Below are 26,648 nucleotides of genomic sequence, written 5' to 3'. Positions count from 1 at the left end.
CTATAAATCTTTCTATACTTTATTATGTTCTTAGGAGGAAAACCAAAATCCTAAACTGTTAGGTTGGGTTCACACATATATGCGGTGCGGTATATCGCATGTGATTACCACAGGAGCCACACCGCATTCCAGTGCAAATCACATGCGAATTGTGTGCGGTGCGATTGGAGTCATACATTTTGTATGGCTGAAATTGCACCGCATCTGCACCAAAAAGGTGCAGGACCCTTTTATCGGTCTGCACTAGAATTGGATCGCATGGGTATTCACACCTATGCGATCTGATTCTGCACACCGCCCCACGTTTTATGGACCGATTTCAGGGTGTTTTTAACTTAACATGCACACCTGCAGCGGTTCTCATGAATGGGGTGTGATTCTGATGCGGTGCGGAATTCACACAGAAAATGAATTCCGCACCACATCAGTGTGAACCCGGGCTCAGTGTGCTGTTTAAGCAGACATACACTATATTGCCAAAAGTATTGGGACACCTCTCCAAATCATTGGTTTCAGGTGTTCCAATCACCTCCATGGCCACAGGTGTATAAAATCAAGTACCTAGGCATGTAGACTGCTTCTACAAACATTTGTGAAAGAATGGGTCGCTCTCAGGAGCTCAGTGACTCCAAGCGTGGTACCGTGATAGGTTGTCACCTGTGCAATAAGTCCATCCGTGACATTTCCTGGCTACTAAATATTCCACGCTCAACTGTTAGTGGGATTATAACAAAGTGGAAGCAACTGGGAACAACAGCAACTCAGCCACCAAGTGCTAGGCCACAAAAAATGACAGAGTGGGGTCAGCGCATGCTGAAGCGCACAGTGCGCAGAAGTCGCCAACTGTCTGCAGAGTCAATAGCTAAAGACTTCCAAACTTGGTGTGGCCTTCAGATTAGCATAACAACAGTGCGTAGAGTTTCATGGAATGGGTTTCCATGGCCGAGCAGCTGCATCCAAGCCTTACATCATCAAGTGCAATGCAAACTGTTGGATGTAGTGGTGTAAAGCATGTCGCCACTGGACTCTAGAGCAGTGGAGATGTGTTCTCTGGAGTGACCAATCACACTTCTGTCTGACAATCCAATGGGTTTGGCAGGTGCCAGGAGAACGGAACTTGCCTGACTGAGTTGTGCCAAGTGTAAAGTTGAGTGGAGGGGGGATTATGGTGTGGGGTTGTTTTTCAGGGGTTGGTCTTGGCCCCCTAGTTCTAGTGAAGGGAACTCTTAAGGCGTCAGCATACCAAGACATTTTGGAAAATTTCATGCTCCCAACTTTGTGGGAACAGTTTGGGGATGGCCCCTTCCTGTTCCAACATGACTGCACACCAGCGCACAAAGCAAGGTCCATAAAGACATGGAGGAGCCAGTTTGGGGTGGAGGAACTTGACTGGCCTGCACAGAGTCCTGACCTCAACCCCATAGAACACCTTTGGGATGAATTAGAGAGGAGACTGCAAACCAGGCCTTCTTGTCCGACATCAGTGCCTGACCTCACAAATGTGCTTCTGGAAGAATGGTCCAACCTTCCCATAGACACCCTCCTAAACCTTGTGGACGGCCTTCCCAGAAGAGTTGAAGCTGTTATAGCTGCAAAGGGCGGGGCCAACTCAATATTGAACCCTACGGACTAAGACTGGAATGCCATTAAAGTTCATGTTTGTGTAAAGGCCGGCTTCCTAATACTTTTGGAAATATAGTGTACCTTGATCTGATATCAACGGTTTTAGTGTTCGCTTATATCCAGCAGCACAAGTCTTTATTGTCTTGGTCATGCCTGCACATTACAGTCCCCTTGCGTTCCATTGGGATGTGTCCCAAGGTAGAAGCCGATCTCAGACGTCCCACAGAAGTCTGTAAGGCAGTAGTGCATAGGTGCGGCCAGGAGAGTGAAGACTTTTAGCATTGGATGTAAGCAAACCCCAAAACTGTGGGCATGAGATCAAGGTAAGTATGTATCTGTAGAAGGGGTGGGTGGGTTAGGTAATGCCAGGGGAAGGGGGTAAAAAGGATAAATTCACTTAAAGTGGTGCTTAATTCCTGCATTATCTTCAAATTACATACCTGCACAGCAAATCCAGTGTTGGGAGGTGAGGGGGGATACTGGGGCAAGGGGGGGGGGGGTTTGAAATGAACAAACAAAAGCTGGGTTCTCACTGAGAACCCCAGGTCTCTTACTAATGATTGGGAACTGGGAGTGCTGTGATAGCCTCTTATTAGCTGTCACAGTGGTCAGTCACTGTACAGCCCGCCCCTGTGCTTTTTTTCTCCTCTTAATGGAGAGAAAAATACATTGTATCTCTTTCTCCTTGACAGAGGAGAAAAATGTAAACAAATAAAAGTGAATGTAAAAAAAAAAAACAGAATAAAAAAAAAACAACACACATGCAAGATAAAGGCACTACCACCCAATCATGCAATCAGGGCTGGCAAATGGTCAAACCTTCCCATAGACACCCTCCGAAACCTTGTGGGCGGCCTTCCCAGAAGAGTTGAAGCTGTTATAGCTGCAAAGGGCGGGGCCAACTCAATACTGAAACCTATGGACTAAGACTGGGATGCCATTAAAGTTCATGTGTGTGTAAAGGCCGGCCGACCAATACTTTTGGCAGTATAGTGTAGGTGCAACAGTCATTCTCATTTCTTAAACTGTGATTAGTAGCTCTGCCACTGGGTTGTAATGCTATCTTTAACCATTAGCCGCCCGGCCAATGGCCGTTTGGCGGCTTCAAAAGTGTTGCTGCATTCCGGGTGCACGCCATTTGGCGTGCTCCCGCACATGCGCAGTTTGCGCTAATGCAGAGCGGCGCAGCAGCGCGATCTGTCACCGGCCGTGTACCTTGGACACGGCCGATGACAGATCCGAGTAACGGCTCCCGTTGCTGGTACCATGTGACCTGCTGTGACCAATCACAGCAGGTCACATGACAGTTGTATACAATGGATGGCTTCATTCATGCCATACATTGTATACTAGTGCCTAGCTGTGAATGGTCACAGCTAATCACATGCACATGGCATGTGATTAGCTGAGACCAAATCACAGCTAAGCACAAAAAAAAAAAAAAAAAAACCTGAATGAATCGATTTTATTCAGGTAAATGCTTGCTTATAGCAAAGTAACTCTTTGCTATAAGCAAATTGTGTAAAAAAAAAAAAAAAAATACTGATCACTTCCCCAAAGTAGTACAATGTTACTATGGTAACATTGTACTACTTTGGTCATAGTAAAATATGAAAAAAAAATCTTAAAAAAAAATTTAAAAAATGTAATAAAAAATTAAAAATAATAAAAAAAAATAAAAATATATATATATATTTTTTTTTTTTTCATACTGTCACCAGTCAGTGTCCCTGTTCACCGCCATGCCAGTTATATGATGACGCTGTACTGCACTGGTGACAGTATGTAAAAAAAAAAAATAGTGAAAATACTTTTTTAAATTTTTTCATTTTCCGAAAAATTATGACAAAAAAAAATACAACTTCAAAAAACTCGCCATGCCTCTTATGAAGTACGTCGGACTGTCTACTCTGCAAAAAGGGGTCATTTGGGGATATCTGTACTGTCCTGACATTTGGGGGATATCTGTACCGTCCTGACATTTGGGGGATATCTGTACTGTTCTGACATTTGGGGGATATCTGTACTGTTCTGACATTCTTGGACCTCAAGAAATTAGATTGGCTGTCAGTACTTCAGGATTGATCAATATTCAGATCTATACCATAGTTTGTGAACTCTATAACTTTCCTACAAACTAAATAATACATCCTAATTTGGGTTATTTTCACCAAAGACATGTAGCAGAATACATCTCGGCCTAAATTTATGAAGAACAATTATTTATTTGTAAACTTTTATAACAGAAACAAAGAAAAACGTGTTTTTTTTCAAAATTTTTGGTCTTTTTTTGTTAATTTAGCAAAAAATAAAAACCCCAGCGGTGATTAAATACCACCAAAAGAAAGCTCTAGTTGTGTGAAGAAAATGATAACATTTTAATTTGGGTACAGTGTTGTATGACCGCGCAATTGTCATTCAAAGTGTGAGAGTGCTGAAACCTGAAAAATGGCCTGGGCAGGAAGGGGTAAAATTGCACGGTATTGAATTGGTTAATGCTTATAAAATGTAATGTTCTTCCTAGTAGAGCTAGGAGCTTTCCAACACAAACTGATCTCATGTACAAGGCTCATATACTCTACTTTCCCATCAACAAAATCCAAAATCCTTCCACACCAGCCCTAAGCATGTCAATGTGTATGTGTTATATCCATAAAAGGCTAAGTAATACTTTAAAGGAATTATTTTAATTGTATAAATGTATATATGTGTACCATCATCACAGTTTATCACATTTGTATGAGTTGATTACGTTGAGTACATTTAAATTCCAAAAAATATATTTTTTTTTTTCATCCATTTCAATATATAATTCCAAGTAAATCCAAGATGAATCAAATGATGTCTGTGATTTTGAAGCACCAAAGTTACCTAATAAAAGTAGACCACCTTCCTGTTTTCATTCCTATATTTTGTGCATTGGTTTGGTTTTTAATTTGTTAACTGGTTATTGTTTAAAACGTAGCTGTAACTAAATACATTTGGTACATGTAAAGTATACTTATAAATTTTAGTTATTTTTCCTATTGGTAGAGCCATGGGTAAAATTTTGTTCTTTGAAGTCCAATAAATTCTAGGAACCCATGAAGCAATTTTACTTACGCAGCACATTTTTAATATTAGTTTTAATAAAAAAATACAATTTTGAAATGACAGGCCACTTTGAAAAGTAACATTTTCAACCTATTCTAGTAAGGAAAATAATAAATAATATAGCTGCACAATTTTGGAGAGCATTTTGTGTTGTCTCATTTTGTGCTGTACATATTTAAATATATTTGCAAGCAATGTTTCTTTTTTCTCAAGATATCATTCAACTAACAAAAGATACACAGACCCTGAAATTTTACCTTTTAGTATACTGTACATAACAATGTCATATGACCAAAACAATTTACAGACACCTCACAAGTCTTTTAATTTTTTTGGTTATGTCATGATTTTATCTTGGAAATATATAATTCCGTTAAATACTGGTTAATATCTTTGCTTAGAAGTTTTCCAATTCCCTTTCTAGGAATGTCATTAAACTATCATCAGCTTATCTTTTTTTTCTTTTTTGCAGACGTCATTGGACAGAGTATAAGAGCTCCATGTCCTAAGTGTTGGCTTTTGCAGGTTGGTGACTTACTACTGAGGCTTTCAATTAAGTCTCATTTTGGGTCTAGGAGTGGTAACCTATGGATAAAAAAAAATTATATTTTAATTACAATAATGTAAATATGTGTATAGAAAATATATATTCAGTAAAATATGTGTGCATTTCCCTATGTTTTATCTCTTTAAAAATACAACAATCTTTTTGTTGACCTCATAGAAACACTGAAATCCAATGCAATGAAAGCAGTGTCTTCTGACCTGTCCAGTTCTACCCTGCTGACCATAGAACACCTTACCCGCTCCTACTCTTCAAAACTTAAACACTCCCATCATCAGAAAACATGGATCATTGCTGAGGTGACTGGTTGCATATGCTGATCGAATGAAAATGTATTAGCAGTCCCAGGGGCGGACTGACCATTTGGAAACTTGGGCACTGCCCGAGGGCCCGGGGTCAGTAGGGGGCCCCATGAGATGCCCCTGGTACCTTTTTCCATAGGCTTTTTTGAGTTTGGGCAAGGACGCATGTTCCCCATTATCCCCTATTGCCCGGGGGCCCCATGAGTTGTCAGTCCGCCCCTGAGCAGTCCTGTTTGAGAACAGGAACAGCCATAGATGAATCAAAATTCAACCAGTCCCTGCTGAAGTGGCTGAATTTTCATCCATCTATGGTCCGCTTTAGAAAATCTTAGATAAATATTAAAATAATGTCAAAATCTGTTCACATGTAGAAATAGAAGTGCTGCTGTATGTATCTGTTTAGAAATGTAAGATTGAAAAAAATGCAATGTCTTTGCTTATAGAATATGTAAACCCAACATTACATATTCCTGATATACAGTATCTCACAGAAGTGAGTCCACCCCTCACATTTTTGTAAATATTTTATTATATATTTTTATGTGACAACACTGAAGAAATGACACTTTGCTACAATGTGATGTAGTCAGTGTACAGCTTGTATAACATGTAAATTTGCTGTCCCCTCAAAATAACTCAACACACAGCTATTAATGTCTAAACAAACAACAAAAGTGAGTCCACCCCTAATTGAAAATGTCCAAATTGGGCCCAAAGTGTCAATATTTTGTGTGGTCTCCATTATTTTCTAGCACTGCCTTAACCCTCTTGGGCATGGAGTTCACCAGAGCTTCACAGGTTGTCACTGGAGTCCTCTTCCACTCCTCCATGACAACATCATGGAGCTGGTGGATGTTAGAGACCTTGCGCTCCTCCACCTTCCGTTTGAGGATGCCCCACAGATGCTCAATAGGGTTTAGGTCTGGAGACATGGTTGGCCAGTCCATCACCTTTACCCTCAGCTTCTTTATCAAGGCAGTGGTCGTCATGGAGGTGTGTTTGGGGTCGTTATCATGTTGGAATACTGGATGTATGTGTATGGACTAGCGACTAGCGAGCGCACTTCAAAGCAGCTAAATGCACCAAAATGAACCGCGAAAACCTTTCTATGTGAGCAAATATAAATTGAAAGTCCAGCGCTAAGATGAATGATAACCAACAAAAAGTCCAGTGTGGTAAATTATATAGGTGAACAGTCCAAAATGATATATTGTGACTTTAATCAGTATGAACACTGCTTGTCCTTGTCCATAAACATACATCCAGTGTTTGTTTTGTCATTTTTTTCCAAACAAATTTTACATAGTATAACATTGCTGTTTCAACCCATTTCACATACAGTGGGGATCAAAAGTTTGGGCACCCCAGCTAAAAAGTTGTATTAATGTGCATAAAGAAGCCAAGGAAAGATGGAAAAATCTCCAAAAGGTATCAAATTACAGATTAGACATTCTTAGGGGCAAAGGGGGCAGTGCATGCTATAAATTCTGCAGGGTGCCCAAACTTTTGCAGACGCCATTTTTTGGTTTTCTGTTATTTTGAAAGTGTAAACGATGGAAATAAAATCTAACTTTTGTTGACATATTATAAGAATGTCTAATCTGTAATTTGATGCCTTTTGGAGATTTTTCCATCTTTCTTTGGCTTCTTTATGCACATTAATACAAATTTTTAGCTGGGGTGCCTAAACTTTCGATCCCCACTGTACATATTGTCCCGAGTGCTTTGTCCTGTGCCCTGCCTGCATTTTGTCTGTTTTTTCTGCCTGGAAACTGAGAAACGTCCATGGTGTCCAAAAAGTGTCCCTTTAGGTCAAAAGCGGTTTTAGACCGGCTAGAGAACAGCGATAGTAAATCAGAACCACTTGCAGAATTGAGTGATAATGATTCGTGGGGGAAATTCCTCATCAGACACTGAAAACGATTCTGCGACTTTGCTCAGTGATGTGCGAACTTGGCGCTATATTTCAAATTTCAGTGTTTTCGGTTTGATTACATTATTGAATTAAATGTATTATTATTATATTATTATTTTTTATGATTATTTATTAAACTATAATTTATGATTTCGTGTTTCAAATTTTATCCTACCTGGGATGTTTACTAGACTCTTGTTCGGACAGATTTCAGTGAGTTATTCCTAAGAATTACAGGCCTACAATAAAAAACTACATATTTCCATGCAAAAAATGTACCGCTTTCAGCACCAAAAATCTGAAATAATCATACCGCTAGGGAGGTTAAAGTGATGGAGATCCTCTGTTAGTTGACACCACAAGTTCCCCTACTGGAAGACTTCACCTCAATTCCTGTTCTGGTGACAACTCAAACTTTTGGATTTCTCAACAGTGACAGTTGTCACCACGACAACTATCCAATATCCAAAGTGGAGACACAGACAGCAATAAAAAATGTGGGCAATTAGGAGGGTGATCCTGGAAAGGTTGTGATAAGAGTATTGAAGTGACCACAGTTTGCCTTTTATGATGCCTCACCTTCCCTGGTCATGTTTGTATTTTGATTAGGATGTCCTTAACGGCCATTTGGCTCCAAGCACCCATCATAAGAAAGCAATTCTGGTTGTATCAATCTGGTTTCAGAAGGAGAAAATATATTACACTATTACACAATTTACACTAAAATGAAAAAGTTTTATCTTTTGACATTTTCACTGAATAGTTTTTCATCCTTGATTATTTTTTTCATGTAAAAATAAGTCACTCACTTGAGCTTGTCTGTGCGATATTGACGTCTGTACGAGAAGTACACCAGAATTAAAATTATAATAAGCAGAACCACCAGGCCAACAGTGACTCCAGCGATGACCCCAGGCTTACTAATAGCTGTGTCACATCGATCCCCCGTGTACCAGTATTGGTCCGATATTATACAGCTGAGAAGATAGAAGGTTTCAGGGTGTGAGGAGAATGCGTATAGATCGCCTTGGTGCAAAGACAAGTGTGAATGCTGAAGAAAAAGACTCTGGAAAATTGTACATAGGACTTGACAAGCAGCAGACATTATACATAGTGACCAATGGTTTGACAGTTGGACTTCTAGAAGCAGAAGGTATTTACACAAATTCTTTACACTAAAAGCTGTAAAAATCTGGTATTGTAGGCTGCGGTCAAGTCAATAGATTACTTAACCTCCCTGGCGGTATTCCCGAGCAGGGGCGGACTGACCATTTGGAAACTCGGGCACTACCCGAGGGTCCGGGGTCAGTAGGGGGCCCCATGAGATGCCCCTGGTACCTTTTTCATACGCTTTTTGAGTTTGGGCAAGGACACAGGGGTTGTCAGTCCGCCCCTGGTAGTAACTTTAGAATGCTTATCTTCCTCTGAAAGATTCTTAGCACAGTCTTTGCAGAAGCAAATGATGGGCTAAGCTATACAGGGACACCATGAGCAATGTCTACTTTTAGCAGAAGCTGACTTTAATGCAAGAGGGACAACAGCAGCACACAGTTACTGGAATCACATGCCGATCTGTATGCACAAATGTCTCTGGACAATTGAATGCCTCCTTCCAATATCAGTCAGACATATCTCCCATGAACTCTCCAAAATTCAGCAGAATAGCCCCCCCCCCCCAGCTAACACATCTGGGACCTAGATGAGCAAATGAAGAGACACAGCTGGACTGCCCGGAAGGGCAGCAGCCCCTCAGGCTGGGATTTCCTCCTGGACAAGAACTCCTCTGCTCCACAGGACTCAAAATATTTATGCTCTCTCCCAGCCACCATCTAGGCACACTCCCCCAGGGATTGGCTGAGACCACAGAAATATTTATACTGTAGATATAAATAAAAAGTGCAGCACTAAATAAATAAAAATAATGAATAAAACTTTAAAAGTTCATGAATAGTAAAATGATAATAGAAATACAGGATCCCAACTTCAGCAGAACTCAGGTACTTGTGCTTTGAAGTTATAGTAAAATATTCTATGCGCATCCGCTGAGTGCGCAATTTTACTATAAACTTTTATGAACTTTTAAAGTTTTATTCATTATTTTTATTTATTTAGCGCTGCACTTTTATTTATTGTTTGACAGAGGTTTTTATGGTTACCTTAGTGCAATAGCTGCTTTTTCTAGAGCACTCACTTTGCTTTATTTTATACTGTAGATATGACTCTCCCTGCCCACTACTTTTCAGAACCATCCAGAAGGCAGGGCAAAGCAGCCAAGCCCACAGCATGTGAAACTTATTGATTACACGAGAGCTAAATTTACGTAACCCAGCACCTTTCTTGGGGGGGTTGCTACTTCTGTCTAGTTATCTCTCATAATCACTTCAAAACACTGCAATGAAGATGGCCAACCAAGTACAATTGGAACAGGGAATGATTTGCATGGCTTCACCGGATATTAGATAATGAGGAATAAAACATTTATTTTTGGTATTTGTGAGACTTTTAACTACTATTATTTTAGAAGACTGAGCTTTACAAGGAGGAGGTTTAGCAAACCTTAAGAGGAAACTGAAGAGAAGAAAAGTTATGGTTGATACTTACTAGCACATTGGTCCCTCATTTGTTACAGAGCACTGTCCATGGTGGCAGTCTACCCAATATTCATCCAACATGAGTTTGCTGCAGTTGTTAACACAATAGAGTTCAGTGGTCGCATTTATAGCATAATAATATTTCATTAATTCTGGATCGATATCCGCAAGGGAGCACAACTCTGAAAAAGTAAGATATAAATAGTTGTTTGGAAAAAAAGTATAATTAGTGATCATTGTCAGAGAGATACAATAGAGATATATTTCCCAGTGCATTCTCTACACTGGGGTAATGCAAAAATAAATGGAAAAAAATTGGAGAAAAAGTACCTGATAGATTAGGTTCTGTTGCCTTGACATTTAGCAGTTGATAGCAAAAGTGTTCTGCAAAATAAAAAGGGATGAAAAGTTAATTAGGAATAGTTAGAGATCATTTTTCAGGCAGACCTGATCGGACCACCCATAGCTCTCTATGGAACGATGGGTGTCATAGGACATTCGCCAGCATCCGATCTGATCCTGTACACTGAAAACAGACAGATGGTGATCCATTCCCCATCCGTCTGGTGGATCAGATTGAATGGCAGTCAGATGGAAATGGACAGGTGGTCCGTTTCCATCCGGTCGCCCCATAGAAAACAGCGGGCTCATCATTTTTGGCCATCAGATTATATAATTCTTTTCTGTGAATGCTGGACCGGGGGGGGGGGTGTTAATCTTGGACTCATGATCCAGATTTTTAAGTGTATTTGTATTATGTTAGTATAACGCTAATTTATGTGTAATAATCTTTAGTCTAATATCATGAAGGAGTAATGAAATAATTGCATGTTTGTAGTTTGTGTGTTTCTTTTTTTTATTGTTATTTATTCAATGCAGTGTTTTCATAGGATGGAATTTTTATTATAGTATAGTATTTATTTTTTATTTTGTTTATTTCAATTGATGTTATTACATACAGTGCTCAGCATAAATGAGTACACCCCTCTTGAAAAGTAAGATTTTAATCAGTAGCTCACTGAGCACAAGAACAATTTCCAAAATGTTGACAAAAATGAGTTTTATAGAACATTTGTGTCACTCATTACATGAAAGTTAGGTTAATAATATAACGTAGATTACAAAATCTTCAGTTTTACTCAAATTAGTTGATGCAAAAATGAATCCACCCCACTACAAAAATTAATACAACTAGTATTTTGTATGACCTCCATGATTTGTAAGGACAATACCAAGTCTTCGAGGCATGGAATGAACAAGTTGGCGATATATTGCAACATCGATCTTTTTCCATTCTTCAATAACAACCTCTTCTAGAGCCTGGATGCTGGATGGAGAGTGATGCTCAACTTGTCTCTTCAGAACTCTCCATAGGTGTTCATTTGGGTCCAGATCAGGAGAAATAGTTGATAACTGAATTACTTTCACTCTGTTCTTCTTCAGAAATGCAACAGTGGCCTTAGATGTGTATTTTGCATTATTGTCATGTTGTAAAAGTGCACAACGACCAAGGGCATGGAGTGATGGTAGCATCTTCTCTTTCAATATAGAGCAGTACATCTGTGAATTCATGATACTATCAATAAAATGCAGCTCCCTGACACCAGCAGCACTCATGCAGCCCCACAGAAGGACACTGCCACCACCATGTTTCACGGTAGGCACCATGAATTTTACTTTGTATTCCTCACCTTTTGCGTTGCCATGCAGTTTTGAAGCTGTCAGTTCCAAAAACATTTATCTTGGTTCTCATCACTCCAGAATGCAATCCCAATAATCCCAGTCCCAATAGTCTTCCTCTTTTTCAGTATGGGCCCTGGCAAATTTTGGGAAGGATTTTTTGTGCATGAGCTTTAGGAGAGGCTTCTTTCATGGATGACACCCATGCATGCCATTCCTCTGCAGTGTCCACGGTATTGTGTCATGGGACACATTCACCCCAGTTTGGCTTTCTACTTCTTTAGCGAACTGCAGTGAACTTGCATAGCAATTTGTTCAACCCTTCTCATCAGAAGATGGTCCTGCTGAGGTTTTAATGTCTGGATGGCCTAGATGTTTCTGTGAGATGGTTGCAGTTCCATCTTTGTTAAATTTTTGTATTACTTTTGCCACAGTATTCTGACTGATAAGTAAAGCTTTGCTGATCTTCTTTTAGCCGTCACCTTTCTTGTGTAAAGTAATTATTTTCTATTTTCTTTCTCAGGACTTTTGACATTTCTCTTCCATGTGGTGCCATTGCTAACAGCATGAAATGGAAAGGGGTTTTCTTTGTTAAAACAAAATTCCAGCCGTTTTTGTGTTTATTAAAAGTCAGCAGCTACAAAAACTGTAGCTGTTGACTTTTAATAAACACACACTCACCTGTCCCAGGGTCCAGTGACGTGCTCACCCGTGCCACCTCTTCTCTCCTTCTCTCCCCAGTGCCAGCATCTCAACTGTGGAACAGCTTACAGCTTTACAGCTGGGTGCCCACTGTGCATGCCGAGTCGTGCTGCTTATCCTGATTGGTCCGGCAGTCTTCCGGGACCTGTGGAGGTTCTCAGAAGACTGCAGGAGGAGGGAGGGGGCCGAACTTCAGAAAAAGTGACCCGAAAGTGGGAGTGGGTACCTGTCAAAACCAGGTACCAGCTTTCCCCCCCAAAGGTGCCAAATATGGCAGGGGAGGTGGGAAACATGCGGAGCTTCCACTTTTTGGTGGAGCTCCGCTTTAAGTAATGCCCTTTTATATTCAACTGGCTGCTGGACACTTATTTATTGAATATTTAGACTCACCTGGAGTTGAATTCTTGTTCATTAGGATTTTGTTGTCTAAAATGTAACTTTGCTCCTAAGACTTTCATTGGGGTGAATTCATTTTTGCAACATGGTCGTGAATGAATTTGTTAAGAAAAATACTTTTTTGTGTGTGCAAATGAACAAATCTTGTTTGCAATCAATGGCCCGCATTGGTGGGAGTATTTTGTAGTTTAGTGTCCCATAAAAAATCTTGGTTCTGAAAGGAAAGTAAAGGTTTTCTGACAAATCTGTTGGGGTGTGCTCATTTATGCTGAGCACTGTATATTAACCACTTGAGCTCCGGAAAGGTTTTACCCCCTTCATGACCAGGGCATGTATTGTTATTCAGCACTGCGCTAATTTAACTGGCAATTGGTCGGTCATACAACACTGTACGGAATTAAATTTGTATCATTCACACAAATAGAGCTTTCTTTTGGTGGTATTTAATTTGGTGTTTTATTTCTTTGCAATGTAAATGAAAAAAAAGATCAAACATTTTGAAAAAAAAAATTCTACTTTCTGTTATTAAACGCAGAAAAAAATGAATTCATAAAGTTAGGCCAAAATGTATTTAGCTACATGTCTTTGGTTAAAAAAAAACAATAAGTGTGTATTATTGGTTTGTATGAAAATTATAGCATCTACAAACTAAGGTATATATACTGGAATTTGGGCAGCTATGACACTATACTGATAAAGGTGGGGATCAGCGACTTATAGTGAGACTGTGATAGTGTGGAGGGCAATCTGGCGCTAGTTGACTGGGAGGCACACTAACTGACACTGACATCAATAATGACACTAATATAGTGATCAGTGCTAATGATGTACACTGTCACTGTACTAATGACACTGGCTGGGAAGGGGTTAACATCTAGGGGCAATAAAAGGATTAACTGCGTGCCTAATAATGTGTAATGTGCGTAATATGTGCTGCTTTTACTTTACTGTCTGACTGTTTTTTTCTCCCTGCTTTGCAGGGAGAAGAAACAGGCAGATTGCTGTTCACAGAACATAGAGTTGGCCAGAGCCAATCAGCTGACTTTAGCCAAAATCATTGGCTGAAATCAGCTGCCAAATCACAGCACAGGTCAGCAAGGGGCACATGCGCCACATGGTATCGACGTACAGGTACGTTGCCTGGCCTGGAACAGCCACCGTTTGCAGTACAAGCAATTAATTTGTTGTTAGCGGTGATTTATGGTACATTTGGATTGTGTTTTAGTTTTGTTTGTTATTGTGTTTTGTTTCGTTCTTCGTTGAGGATAATCGTATCTTAATAATTTCCCTTCAGGATCAACAAAGTATTCTGAATCTGAATTCCAAATCTTAATTTTCCTGAATCAATATGATGTTTAAAGAATAACATTCAACCTGAAGAGAACAGAGCCTACTAATGTTTTTGCCCCCATTTGCATGGAACAAATGTAAATGCCGTTTCACAGGATAAATAGCTCTGCAATTTTTTTAGAAATACATCCCGTAAAGCTCCCTAAAATTCACGTGTAAATAGGAGAAGTGGAAATGACATATGCATTCTGTAAAGCAGTGTAAAAAATGTGGGACATATAAGTTCACAAAATAAATAGAAGACATTGATGGAGAGATCGATAAAAAGGAAGAAAGAAGGAAAGGAAGATATACTGCACTTACCATTAGCCAGTGTTTTACTGTATGTGCAGTTGTAGTATTCTGATTTTGTTAGAACATCTCTCACATTGTTTACTAAGTTTGCTTTCTCTTCTGTATAATTAGAGAACAGGACTTCTACACCGACTTCATGGTTCACAACAACACTTCCAGAACTAGAAAAAACAAAAATGATCTTGTTAAAAGGAACAAAAAAGATCAAAGAAACAGCAGTATGGAATACACGTCTTACAGAGTCGCTAGGTCTAGTACAGAGGCATAAATACTTCCATCCCAAATACTTACAAAGAAGTCAATACAAGTTGCCCATGGGACCAGGGGCGGACTGACCATTTGGAAACTCGGGCACTGCCCAAGGTCCCGGGGTCAGTAGGGGGCCCCATGAGATGTCCCTGGTACCTTTTTCATAGGCTTTTTTGAGTTTGGTCAAGGACACAGGGGCCCCATGATCTCTTATTGCCCGGGGGCCCCATGAGTTGTCAGTCCGCCCCTGCATGGGACTGTCATGGAGGGCATGAAATGCCAAAATACCAAATATAAAAATTGTCATCAAATTTATTAAAGCAAATAGAAGTAGATTAAGTTTAACCACTTCCATACCGGGCACTTTTACACACTGTACCCAAACTAAGTTTTTATCATTTTGTTCACACAACTAGAGCTTTCTTTTTGTGGTATTTAATCACCACTAGGGTTTTTTTATTTTTTGCTAAATAATGAGAAAATACTGAACATTTTGGGGAAAAAACTTGTTTTTCTTAGTTTCTGTTATAAAATTTTGCAAATAAATAATTGTTCTTCATAAATTTAGGCCGAGATGTATTCTGATACATTTCTTAGGTGAAAATAACCCAAATCAGTATTTATTATAACAGAATGACGGCCGAGCGGGACTCTCATCAATCTGGGTGGGCGTCATATATGTTCCGATACTGATCACTTCCCCAAAGCAGTATACTACTCTGGTCACAGTATATTACGAAAAAAAAAAAATCTTAAAAAATAGAAAACAATTTAATGAAAAAAAACAAATTTGAAAAACAATTTTTTTCTTTTTTCGTACTGTCACTAGTCAATGTTCCTGATCACCTCCATACCAGTTATATGATGCTGCTGTACTGCACTGGTGACAGCATGTAAAAAAAAAAAATTTGACTTTTTTTAACTTCTTCCTTTTCCAAACAATTATAAAAAAATTACAACTTAAAAAAAACTCTCCATGCCTCTTACTAAATACTTCGGACTGTCTACTTTGCAAAAAGGGGACATTTGGGGGATATCTGTACTGTCCTGACATTTTAGGGCCTCAAGAAATTAGATTGGCCATCAGTACTTCAGGATTGATCGATTTTCAGATACAGTTGTGCTCGAAAGTTTGCATACCCTGGCAGAAATTGTGAAATTTTGGCATTGATATTGAAAATATGACTGATCATGCCAAAAAATGCTCTTTTATTTTAGGATGATGATCATATGAAGCCATTTTTATCATATAGTTGTTTGGCTCCTTTTTAAATCATAATGATAACAGAAATCACCCAAATGGCCCGGATCAGAAGTTTCCCTCCCCTGGAATGTTTGGCCTTGGTACAGACACACAAGGGGACACACACGGGTTAAAATGCCAACTAGAGGTTAATGTCCCACATCTGTGGCTTTAAAATTGAAATTGGTGTCAGTGTATAAATAGTCAATGAGTTTGTTAGCTCTTCCATGGAAGCACTGACTAGGCTAGATACTGAGCCATGGGGATCAGAAAAGAACTGTCAAAAGGCATGCGTAACAAGGTAATGGAACTTTATAAAGATGGAAAAGGATACACATTGCTGCTTGATAAAATCTGCTCTCATTTTTGGAGGGTTTTTTGTGATTATTGATATAATATTACAGAGAGTGGTGTTGCATTATTACCAGGAGCGGACTGACCATTTGGAAATTTGGGCACTGCCCGAGGGCCCGGGGTAAGTAGGGGGCCCCATGAGATGCCCCTGGTACCTTTTTCATAGGCTTTTTTGAGTTTGGGCAAGGACACAGGGGCCCCATGATTCCCTATTGCCCAGGGGCCCCATGAGTTGTCAGTCCACCCATGATTATTACATTTGTACCTGCTCTCTGCATTATCCAGAACAACCCACCAACCAGGAGAAAACCCACCAAAGAAGAGGACTTTTTGGGCCAGCCTGAAGACTTTGCAAAAAGGTAAGTATAAAAACAAAGGCAAAGCATACAGGCTGAGGCTCCAGGGGGGAAGTAGAATAAGTGCAACAAAGCAACTCTGTTTAGTATTCTGTACACACAAAGGTTATATTCCTACCTGAAAAATAAGAGCTGGACTTTTGCAAATCCATTCAGATTTCCATAGATTTTGTTCATCTACAAGATAAAAGAAAATTGTAAGCTTTTTCTCCAATATTGGCAGTAATATAATTATTAACTCAAGAGCAACATAAGAATGGCAAAAGGATTTTTCACAATAATAGGAATCCGGAACCCCAGATCAGATTCAGCACTGTGATCTGTAAAAACATGAACTTCTATCCATAAGGCAAGTGCTATACTCCCAGTCCCAACAATGTTCCTACCAGAGATTTTCCTAAACTTACACAAACTAAAGGATTGATTTTTTTTTTATTGGTTTTGGAAAGAACCTCCAACTGTCTGTGTCCTTGTAGAAGATATGTACCCTCAAATCCTGTTTGATCCCAAGTACAAGATGTATTTCCATCTATGGTAAGAAGAATAACTATCATGTTCCTTGCTCACATTACTACTGGGACCTGCCTCCCCTGCCCCTGCCATTCACCGCTCTCTTTTTTGACTACTTTAATTGTACTACTATATTAAGATGAATGCCTTCTAATTTTTCCTTGTATGGTGCTCCTTCCTTATTTGCATGTTGCTCTCCTATACCTAGCACATACATGTACTGCTACTCATTGCTCTTGGGTTCAGATGCAAAACAGCGGCTATAAATATGGATTACTTTACTCATCTTTCCATCATCTTGTAGCTATATAGTGATAATCACATGCTTCCTGATTATTATTATTATTATTATACAGTATTTATAAAGCGCCAATAGTTCGCTCAGCGCTGTACATTACAGAGGGGGACAGAACATGTGACAGAACAATACCAATACAATGCAAAACATGAGGGGATTGAGGGCCCTGCTCTTTGGAGCTTACAATCTAGGAGGGAGGGGATGGTGGTACAGGAGGAGATAGCTGTGGGGGATGGAGTGGTAGGAAGAGTGGAGGAGGTCGGTAAGTTAGCAGGGGGTGGGGTAGGCTTCCCTGAAGAGATGGGTTTTCAGGGTGCGCCTAAAGGAGAGGAGAGTAGGTAATAATCTGATGGGTTGGGGCAGGGAGTTCCAGAGGATGGGTGACACCCTGGAGAAATCCTGGAGGTGGGCATGGGAGGAGGAGACCAGGGAACTAGAGAGAAGGAGGTCTTGTGAGGAGCGGAGTGTGCGTGCTGGGCGGTACTTGGATATTAGGTCGGTGATAAAGTTCGGGGCAGTATGGTGGACAGCTTTGTACGTCAGCGTTAGGATTTTGAATTTGTTCTGTTGCGCAATCGGAAGCCAGTGGAGGGATTGGCAGAGGGGGGTGGCGGAGATGGAGCAGTTGGAAAGGTGAATGAGTCTGGCAGCCGTATTCAGGATCAACTGAAGTGGGGATAGCCAGCGGCGAGGCAGGCCAGTGAGGAGGGAGTTGCAGTAGTCGAGTCGTGATATGATGAGGGAGTGGATGAGTGGATGATTGGGAACCATATACATATTGGGCTGTTGGGGTCCACGGTACAGCCATATCTAGTACACCCAGCACCTTCGACACTGCTTGTATGGGTGTTGTTGGTCCCTACTGGATTATCCCCCTTTTTGCTATGTGCTAGGTGGCCTCAGAGGATGTGCGCTAATGATGGTGTTTTGTCACCCGGGCCCATGGTGGACAAGCAATCTCCTGGTAGCCACTTTCCTGTACTAGTTTAATCTTCAATTACATCTACAATATGTTGTTGGTAATATGTTATGTAAGTATGGTGTGAACTGTGTGATTGGTACTCTGAGATGCATTGTAATGTGTTGTTTATACAATAAATATTTCTTATGAGTATATACTCAAAATACAACTATGTTTCAGATATGGCAAATCCCCATTTTATCCTCTGAAGAAGTAGTCTTCTCTGAAATGCATTGGCCTTGTCCTAAAGTTATATCTCGTATTGTCAAGCCACTGGAAAGGCATATCATATACGCACATCATGGACAAATGCGGCATACTTAAGTATCCAATATATTAAGTCATGTTTCTGCAATTATGCCAACACTGTGTTTATAATTTTTTTGTATGTAATTTATTTGTGAATCTTTTAGATCATTTTAATAAAGTTTGGAATAATGGCCTTTTATTGAAATATATATATATATATATATATATATATATATATATATATTTTATATGATACCTCACATAAGGTTTAAATCTCAGTCCATCCAAAACTAAAAAAGGACTCTAAAGACCTTGATGTAAGCAGGACACAGGCAGATTAAGACAGATCAGAACCCTCTGAGTGAGTACTGAATACTCTAGAAGGAGAAAGACTGAGTAGGTAAGATAGCTTACTAAAACGTACTGTGCTCTGCTTTCACATGTGACTGCTGTGGATCATCCACTATATGTGATTGGCAAAATGCTGTCAAGTGATGTGACTGTGCAGCACAGTGGCTAAATGCTTAGCACTTCCTCCTGGCAGTACTAGGGTCATTGGTTTGAATCCCAACCACAGCATCACCTGCCTGAAGTTTGCATGTTCTCCCTGTGCCTGTGTGGGTTTCCTCCCACACTACTAAGACATGCAGGTAGGTTAATTGGCTCCTGTCTAAATTGGCCCCAGTATGTGTATGAATCTAAGTTAGGAAGCTTAGATGGTACGACCCTTGAGGGTTAGGGACTGATTTGAATGTACAATATATATATATGTCAAGCGCTCCGTAAATTGTCAGCTTTTTATAAGTACCTGAAATAAATAATACTTTTAAGGTACCATCATTAAAGTGCAGCAAACCTAACTTTTTGTGTGGACATTCCTTCCTTGGGATATAAAGGTAAATGGCCAGCGATGTCATGAGGAGGCCCCTGGTACGGAGATGGCCACAGGATGGCAGAGGGTTAAACCTCAAGCAGGTGGGTTGTTGTTTTAGTAGGAGAAGAAGCAGGGCAGGGACTTTTGCAATTACTAGCCACTCTCAAGCCTCCTTACAATATATATTTACAATATATACTTATATATTTGTTTTTTTACAAACTCCAAACTTCTCCTTTATCCAACCCCAGTGCCAATCACTTTCAGTCATCTGGCACTTACACCGCGAATCCATAAGCTAAAAACTCTTTGTGTGGGATAAAAGTGCCATTGTCACATAGTCATCACAGCATGGTGTGAATTTTCTCAAGAATTTTTTTTGTACAAACAGTTGCCTCTGATGTTGACTTAGGAGCAGTATTATCTCAGGAAATGAATGGGGAAGAACATCCAGTGGCATACCTAAACTAGAAACCAGGGGCGGACTGACAACTCATGGGGCCCCCGGGCAATAGGGGATCATGGGGCCCCTGTTTCCTTGCCCAAACCTAAAAAAGCCTATGAAAAAGGTACCAGGGGCATCTCATGGGGCCCCCTACTGACCCTGGGCCCTCGGGCAGTGCCCAAGTTTTCAAATGGTCAGTCCGCCCCTGCTAGAAACTAATCCCTGCAGAGAGGAACTATTCAGTGGTGGAAAGGAAGCGTCTGGCCATAAAGTGGACATTATGGTACATTTTGGGCAGATGATTCTGACTGATTATAGACCATTCTCCGCTACAGTGGTTGGCTCAGAACAAGCAAAAAGATGCAAGGGTTCACAAGATGTTGTCGTTTCTGATAGCTGCTGTAAATGTAAGTGGGTGCTGCAAGCGACCACGGGCTGGAAACTGAAGACATTCAAACCGAAAAGTATGTCACCAGCAAATCAAGGATCTTCAAGACTAGTCCAAAGCTTCATTTACGATCACATCATGGGCACAAAAAAGCCATGTTTTGGAGCCTTGCAGGACCCCTTTATCAGGCACCATCATTTGACACATGCCTGAAGAAGGGGTCCTGGGAGACTCCAAAACATGTTTTTTTGTACCCATGATGTGATCACTTAATAAAGCTTCTTGAATATTCTCGGTGTGCTGGTGACTTTTCACAAGATCTTTTCAAATCCAGTGGCATACCTAAACCAGAAACTAATCCCTGCAGAGAGGAACTATTCAGTGGTGGAAAGGAAGCGTCTGGCCATAAAGTGGACATTAGGGTACATTTTGGGCAGATGGTTCTGACTGATTACAGGCCATTCTCCGCTACAGTGGTTGGCTCAGAACAAGCAAAAAGATGCAAGGGGTCACAAGATGGTGTCGTTCCTGACAGTTGCTGTAAATGTAAATGGCTGCTGCAAGCGACCACCAGCTGGAAACTGAAGACATTCAAACCGAAAAGTATGTCACCAGCAAATCAAGGATCTTCAAGATGAGTTCAAAGCTTCATTTATGATCACATCTTGTTTAAAAAAAAAGACCATGTTTTGGAGGCATGTGAAGGGGTCCCGGGAGACTTCAAAACATGGCTTTTTGTACCCACGATGTGATAGCTTAGTAAAGCTTTGGACCCATCTTGAATATCCTTGATTTGCTGGGGACAGACTTTTCATAAGATGGTTTCTGGTCCTGCAAGAATTTTATGTTGAGCACAGGCCAGGGTCCTAGCAAGGTATTTTAAATGCATTATAAAAATGTGAAGAACAACTCTAAAGTCAATACATTTGTTTACATTACTTCTTGTATCACGTTTACAACCCATACCCTTTTCAGATCCCCTTAAATCGGGTGCTTGCCATCAAAATATACGCTTACCTGATTCAGAAAATTCTTTTTATATAGTAGGTATTTGCCACTTTCTTTGTCCTTCAGCTCTGGAGGAAAACTTTCAAGTATGTAAATTTCAACTGTTACTTTGGCAATGACCTTTTCTATAAAGACAAACACGGGTCAAGCTTTAGTGTGTTTTCCATGCACATTTCAAATTATAACAAAAGGCAAAGAAAGTTGTATTTTTAGATGGAGCGACGAGGGATTAGAACACCAGGATTTTAGTGTTGTCTGTGCCCCCTGTTAGGGAGATTCACCCCCTCTATTTGATCTGTTTGCCATGATCACCGAGAGTGAAAGTGAAAGAAAAAGAAAAATTTTGGGTTGCCACCAGAACAGGACTAGAGGGTAAACCTCCCAATGGAGACACAAATTTTGGCGACAACCAGTGATGCCTTCACTTTGGAGGGATTTCCTCTCACTTCCTGCTTTGGCTATGGGACAGTAAATTAAGGATAATCTGACAGCGGTTAAAACCCTCCCTTACTCTATACAAAATGAAAAAAAAAAGTTTTGCCTACTTTAAGTTATGAGCATAAAAATGATATGGAAGAAATGTTGGATGCTAATTTAACAGCATTATAGTTAACTGACAAAATATGCCTTTTTTTTATTAAACTCCATGCAAATAGCTAAATATGGAGATGAAATGCATTAGTGGAAGCTGTTTTACTTTCCAAAGTATTTGTATTTCTGTCCATCTAGTCCTAATTTTTATACAGCTCTGCCAAAACAGCACTGCCATGTATCTCAGGGAAAGGGACTTGATCTATATCTGTTGCAGTTTTACTTTTGTTACCAAACCCCTTACCACCCCCACCATGTGACTGGACAGTAAAAGGAGAAGCAGCACACTGATGAGCTCATCTCTCTGTCACTCTGCTCTCTTCTCCTCTCTGAGCTCTGCTATACAGACTTTACAGTGAATAGCAAGAGCCTGGTACCAAGTCAATACTAACATTTATTAAAATGCATTAAATAATGTAATAATGATTACTTAGCTGCATTTATTTTGTTGATAAAGTGTTATTAAACCCTGGACCCTGCATTCACTATATCCGGTCTACCCGGACCCTGCATTCACTATATCTGGTCTCCCCGGACCCTGCATTCACTATATCTGCTCTCCCTCGACCCTGCATTCACCATATCTGGTCTCCCCGTACCCTGAATTCATTATATCTGGTCTCCCCGGACCCTGAATTCACTATATCTGGTCTCTTAGGACCCTGCATTCACTATATCTGCTCTCCCCCGGACCCTGCATTCACTATATCTGGTCTCCCTGGACCCTGCATTCACCATATCTGGTCTCCCCGTACCCTGCATTCATTATATCTGGTCTCCCCGGACCCTGCATTTACTATATCTGGTCTCCCCGGACCCTGCATTCACTATACCTGGTCTCCCCAGACCCTGCATTCACTATATCTGGTCTCCCAGGACCCTGCATTCACTATATCTGGTCTCCCCTGACCCTTCATTCACTATATCTGGTCTCCCCAGACCCTGCATTCACTATACCTGGTCTCCCCAGACCCTGCATTCACTATACCTGGTCTCCCCAGACCCTGCATTCACTATATCCGCTCTCCCCGGACCCTGCATTCACTATATCTGGTCTCCCAGGACCCTGCATGAAGTATATCTGCTCTCCCCGGACCCTGCATTCACTATATCAGGTCTCCCAGGACCCAGCATTCATTATATCTGGTCTCCCCTGACCCTGCATTCACTATATCTGGTCTCCCAGGACCCTAAATTCCCTATATCTGGTCTCCCAGGACCCTAAATTCACTATATCTGGTCTCCCAGGACCCTGCATTCACTATATCTGCTCTCCCCGGACCCTGCATTCACTATATCTGGTCTCCCTGGACCTTGCATTCACTATATCTGGTCTCCCAGGACCCTGTATTCACTATACCAGGTCTCCCCGGACCCTGTATTCACTATACCAGGTCTCCCCAGACCCTGTATTAACTCTATCCGGTATCCCACAGTACACAGAACATGAAAATGCAATTATTTTAGTAAATATAAACTGCTAAATAACCTTGAGCCTTTACAAACCATTTTAAGGTTTTTCTAGGCAACAGAAAATAAAACGGGATTAAAATATCAACTTTTGTGATCTTAGCACAGAGTGCATGCTTGTATTACTGTCTCTGTAAATTTTTCAAGTTGTGAATCACAGTTCAAGCAACTTCATAGATGTACAGTACATAGACATGCTTATTTAAAAAAAATACTGCACCATAAGGGATAGTTACATAGTTAGTCTGGCTGAAAAAAGACAAAAGTCCATCCAGTTCAACCATTAAAAAAAAAAGTTATAATCCTATACCCACAGTTGATCCAGAGGAAGGCAAAAAAAACCCAGCAAAGCATGGTGCAATTTGCTCCTGCAGGAAAAAAAATCCCTTCCTGATCCCCCTGGTCCAGGTGCTTTATTCACCTTTTTATTCTGTCTAAATATTTTTGGATCATATCAATTGTGAGCCAATGTGGACCATCTGGAGCTGTGTGAATACCATACCCATTATGGACAAGAGCCCCCCCCCATGCTCCTTTGTATACACAGAGCTGAAAATGTATTTAATAAATGTGCCTTCTCTTTGTCCCCAGTCACCCACTGTAGATTATTTGCTCAGACCGAACCTTTTTACTATCCTGAATTTTTATTTTATGTCTTTCTCCAATTTTTGGTCTCATCACAGACTCCTAGTTGGTGGAGCCCACACCCAGTCATCTCAGGTAATAACCATATGGGCACCTTTACGTGTACGTTCCCTTGAAGCACCAATTGTTGTGAATGGTTCTCTGTATGACAGGGCGCTCTGGATGACATCCAGGCACCTTCTCAGATTTCATGACCCACCATTACTTTGTGAAATTATTTTTTTTAGAATGGAAATAAACTTACTGTGTTTGATCTCACTCACAAGGAATTCACAGTTGTTTCCGTAGAAGATTTCACTTATGCAGACACACCTAGTTCCATCATAATAACCATCATTTTTACAACTGCCTCCTGCAAAGACATTAAATAAGTTTACAAATTCCTAAAGTTTTTAAATTAATTAGCAGAAATCTCAGATTGGTATTGGCATGGTATGGATATGCAGTACATTCATTTATTTCTTAATCTGAGCACATTGTGGTGACAGATCCCACCCTTAAATTGGCCATACCCCTTGCAATCTGGATGAGTAACCTCTATTTATTCTTTTTTAGATCTGCCAAAACTTTGTAGTAGAAGTCCTACTGAAATAATCCACCCTTTTTGCAATTTGGTCAGGTAGGCTCTCCTCCATCATAATTTTAGGTAGATTGAAAGAAGTTTGTTCAATTAGATTGCAAAATGTATGGTAGGTGCTTTAGATCGGAACATACTGATAGAGAAAAAAGGTGACCCTACCTCTATTTTTCAGAAAATAGTAACGTTGAACCAGTAACCAGGAATTCTGATTGCTTTCATATGTTTTAAAAACAATTATAAGAATAATGCTGCATATAATAATTATTGCTGATATATTAATTTAAAAAATCCTCTAGAAACAAATTAACCTCCCTGGCGGTATGATTATTTCCGATTTTTGGTGCTGAAAGCGGTAGCATTTTTTTGCATGGAAATATGTAGTTTTTTATTGTAGTCCTGTAATTTTTAGGAATAACTCACTGAAATCTGTCCGAACAAGAGTCTAGTAAACCTCCCGGGTATGATAAAACTTGAAACACGAAATTATAAATTATAATTTAATTAATAATCATAAAAAATAATAATATAATAATAATAAATGTAATTCAATAATATAATCAAACCAAAAACACTGAAATTTGAAATACAGAGGCAAATTCGCACATCGCTGAGCAAAGTCGCAAAATCGTTTTCAGTGTCTGATGAGGAATTTCCCCCACGAATCATTACCACTCAATTCTGCAAGTGGTTCTGATTTACTATCGCTGTTCTCTAGCCGGTCTAAAACCGCTTTTGACCTAAAGGGACGCTTTTTGGACGCCATGGACTTTTCTAAGTTTCCAGGCAGAAAGAACAATCAAAATGTAGGCAGGGCGCAGGACAAAGCAGTAGGGACAAAATATATGTGAAATGCATTGAAACAGCAATGTTTTACTATATAATAATCATTTTTAAAAAAATGAAATTTTTAAAAAATTTCAAATTTGCCGCCAGTTCCGGCGCCCGTACGTCCTGACGTCACAGGGACCGGAACATGGAAGCCGGATGCCGGCATCGGCCGGAGGAGATGGCCGGGGACGCTGCAGGGGACCCATCGTGGGAGCGAAGGACAAGGTAAGTGCTGCAGGGACTCCCTGAGCAACGCCGCATGGTAAGCCCGAGTCTAGCTCGGGGTTACCGCTCTTGGTACTGAAATTTTACCCCGAGCTACACTCGGGAATACCGCCATGGGGGGTTAATATATAATAAATAAATATAATTAAAATTGACTTTTTTTTTTCTTTTTTGTAGCAATATAAATCTGATATTAACATGTTTTTGTGAATATGATATAGCTGTAACAAAATTTACATTCTAGAAGAAATATTCGCAATATTGATATAATGAGTCAATTAATATTCGTTATTTTACCCTAGTAGTTAATTATAAATCCAGACAATAAAACTATAAATCTTTTCATGTCTGCAAGGTGAATTAATTAGGAATCTGAAAAAGATGAAAAGGCAAGGGGAAATATAGCAAAAAAGACTCACTTGGCCATGTAACTGGTGGTATTTTGATAGTAGAGATTGTTGATATTTTAGTTGTTGTAGCGTCAGGTATCAGTGTTGTTGTCTGCAGAGATGACTTTGAGGTAGTAGGTTGATATGTTGTTGGTTTTATACTTGACAAAATGCTTGGTTTAGAGTTTGTATGTGATGAGGTGGACTGTGTAATGATGTTAGAAGTGGGTCCACTGTCAGCAGACTGAGTAATGGATGTATCAGTACTGAGTGCAATTTCAGTAGAATGCTCAGGGAAAGAAGTTCTTGGAACCTCTGTTGTGGGCTGCACGGATGTTTTAGAGGTGGTTACAGTTTTGGTAGAGTGCTTGGTGGATAAGGTTGTGGGCGTCCCTGTTGTTCCGGTAGACTGCTCGGTGGATAGGGTTGTGGGCGTCCCTGTTGTTCCGGTAGACTGCTCGCTGGATAGGGTTG

General features: G+C 40.2%; 1 protein-coding gene across 1 annotated transcript in view; it reads right to left on the bottom strand.

Moving 5' to 3' along the window:
- Positions 1–4,712: 4,712 nt before the first annotated feature.
- LOC149453953 (uncharacterized) overlaps positions 4,713–26,648 on the bottom strand; it is a 63,747-nt gene continuing 41,811 nt past the window's right edge. The window contains exons 7-16 of the mRNA XM_089687990.1: positions 26,205–26,635; positions 24,397–24,504; positions 21,456–21,571; positions 16,832–16,890; positions 14,521–14,672; positions 10,420–10,473; positions 10,100–10,271; positions 8,308–8,475; positions 8,078–8,172; positions 4,713–5,301 (exon numbers count right to left, since the gene is read on the bottom strand). Coding sequence (XP_089544116.1) covers positions 8,115–8,172; positions 8,308–8,475; positions 10,100–10,271; positions 10,420–10,473; positions 14,521–14,672; positions 16,832–16,890; positions 21,456–21,571; positions 24,397–24,504; positions 26,205–26,635 — 1,318 coding nt within the window. The 3' untranslated portion in view covers positions 4,713–5,301; positions 8,078–8,114. The remainder of the gene's footprint in view (positions 5,302–8,077; positions 8,173–8,307; positions 8,476–10,099; positions 10,272–10,419; positions 10,474–14,520; positions 14,673–16,831; positions 16,891–21,455; positions 21,572–24,396; positions 24,505–26,204; positions 26,636–26,648) is intronic.

Source organism: Staurois parvus, unplaced genomic scaffold (genome assembly GCF_062004578.1).
Source record: "Staurois parvus isolate SC_StPar_1 unplaced genomic scaffold, SC_StPar_1.0 ptg000444l, whole genome shotgun sequence".
NCBI classification, from domain to species: domain Eukaryota; kingdom Metazoa; phylum Chordata; class Amphibia; order Anura; family Ranidae; genus Staurois; species Staurois parvus.
The sequence above is the reverse complement of the archived record's forward strand: the minus strand, read 5'-3'. Positions and strand labels throughout refer to the sequence as shown.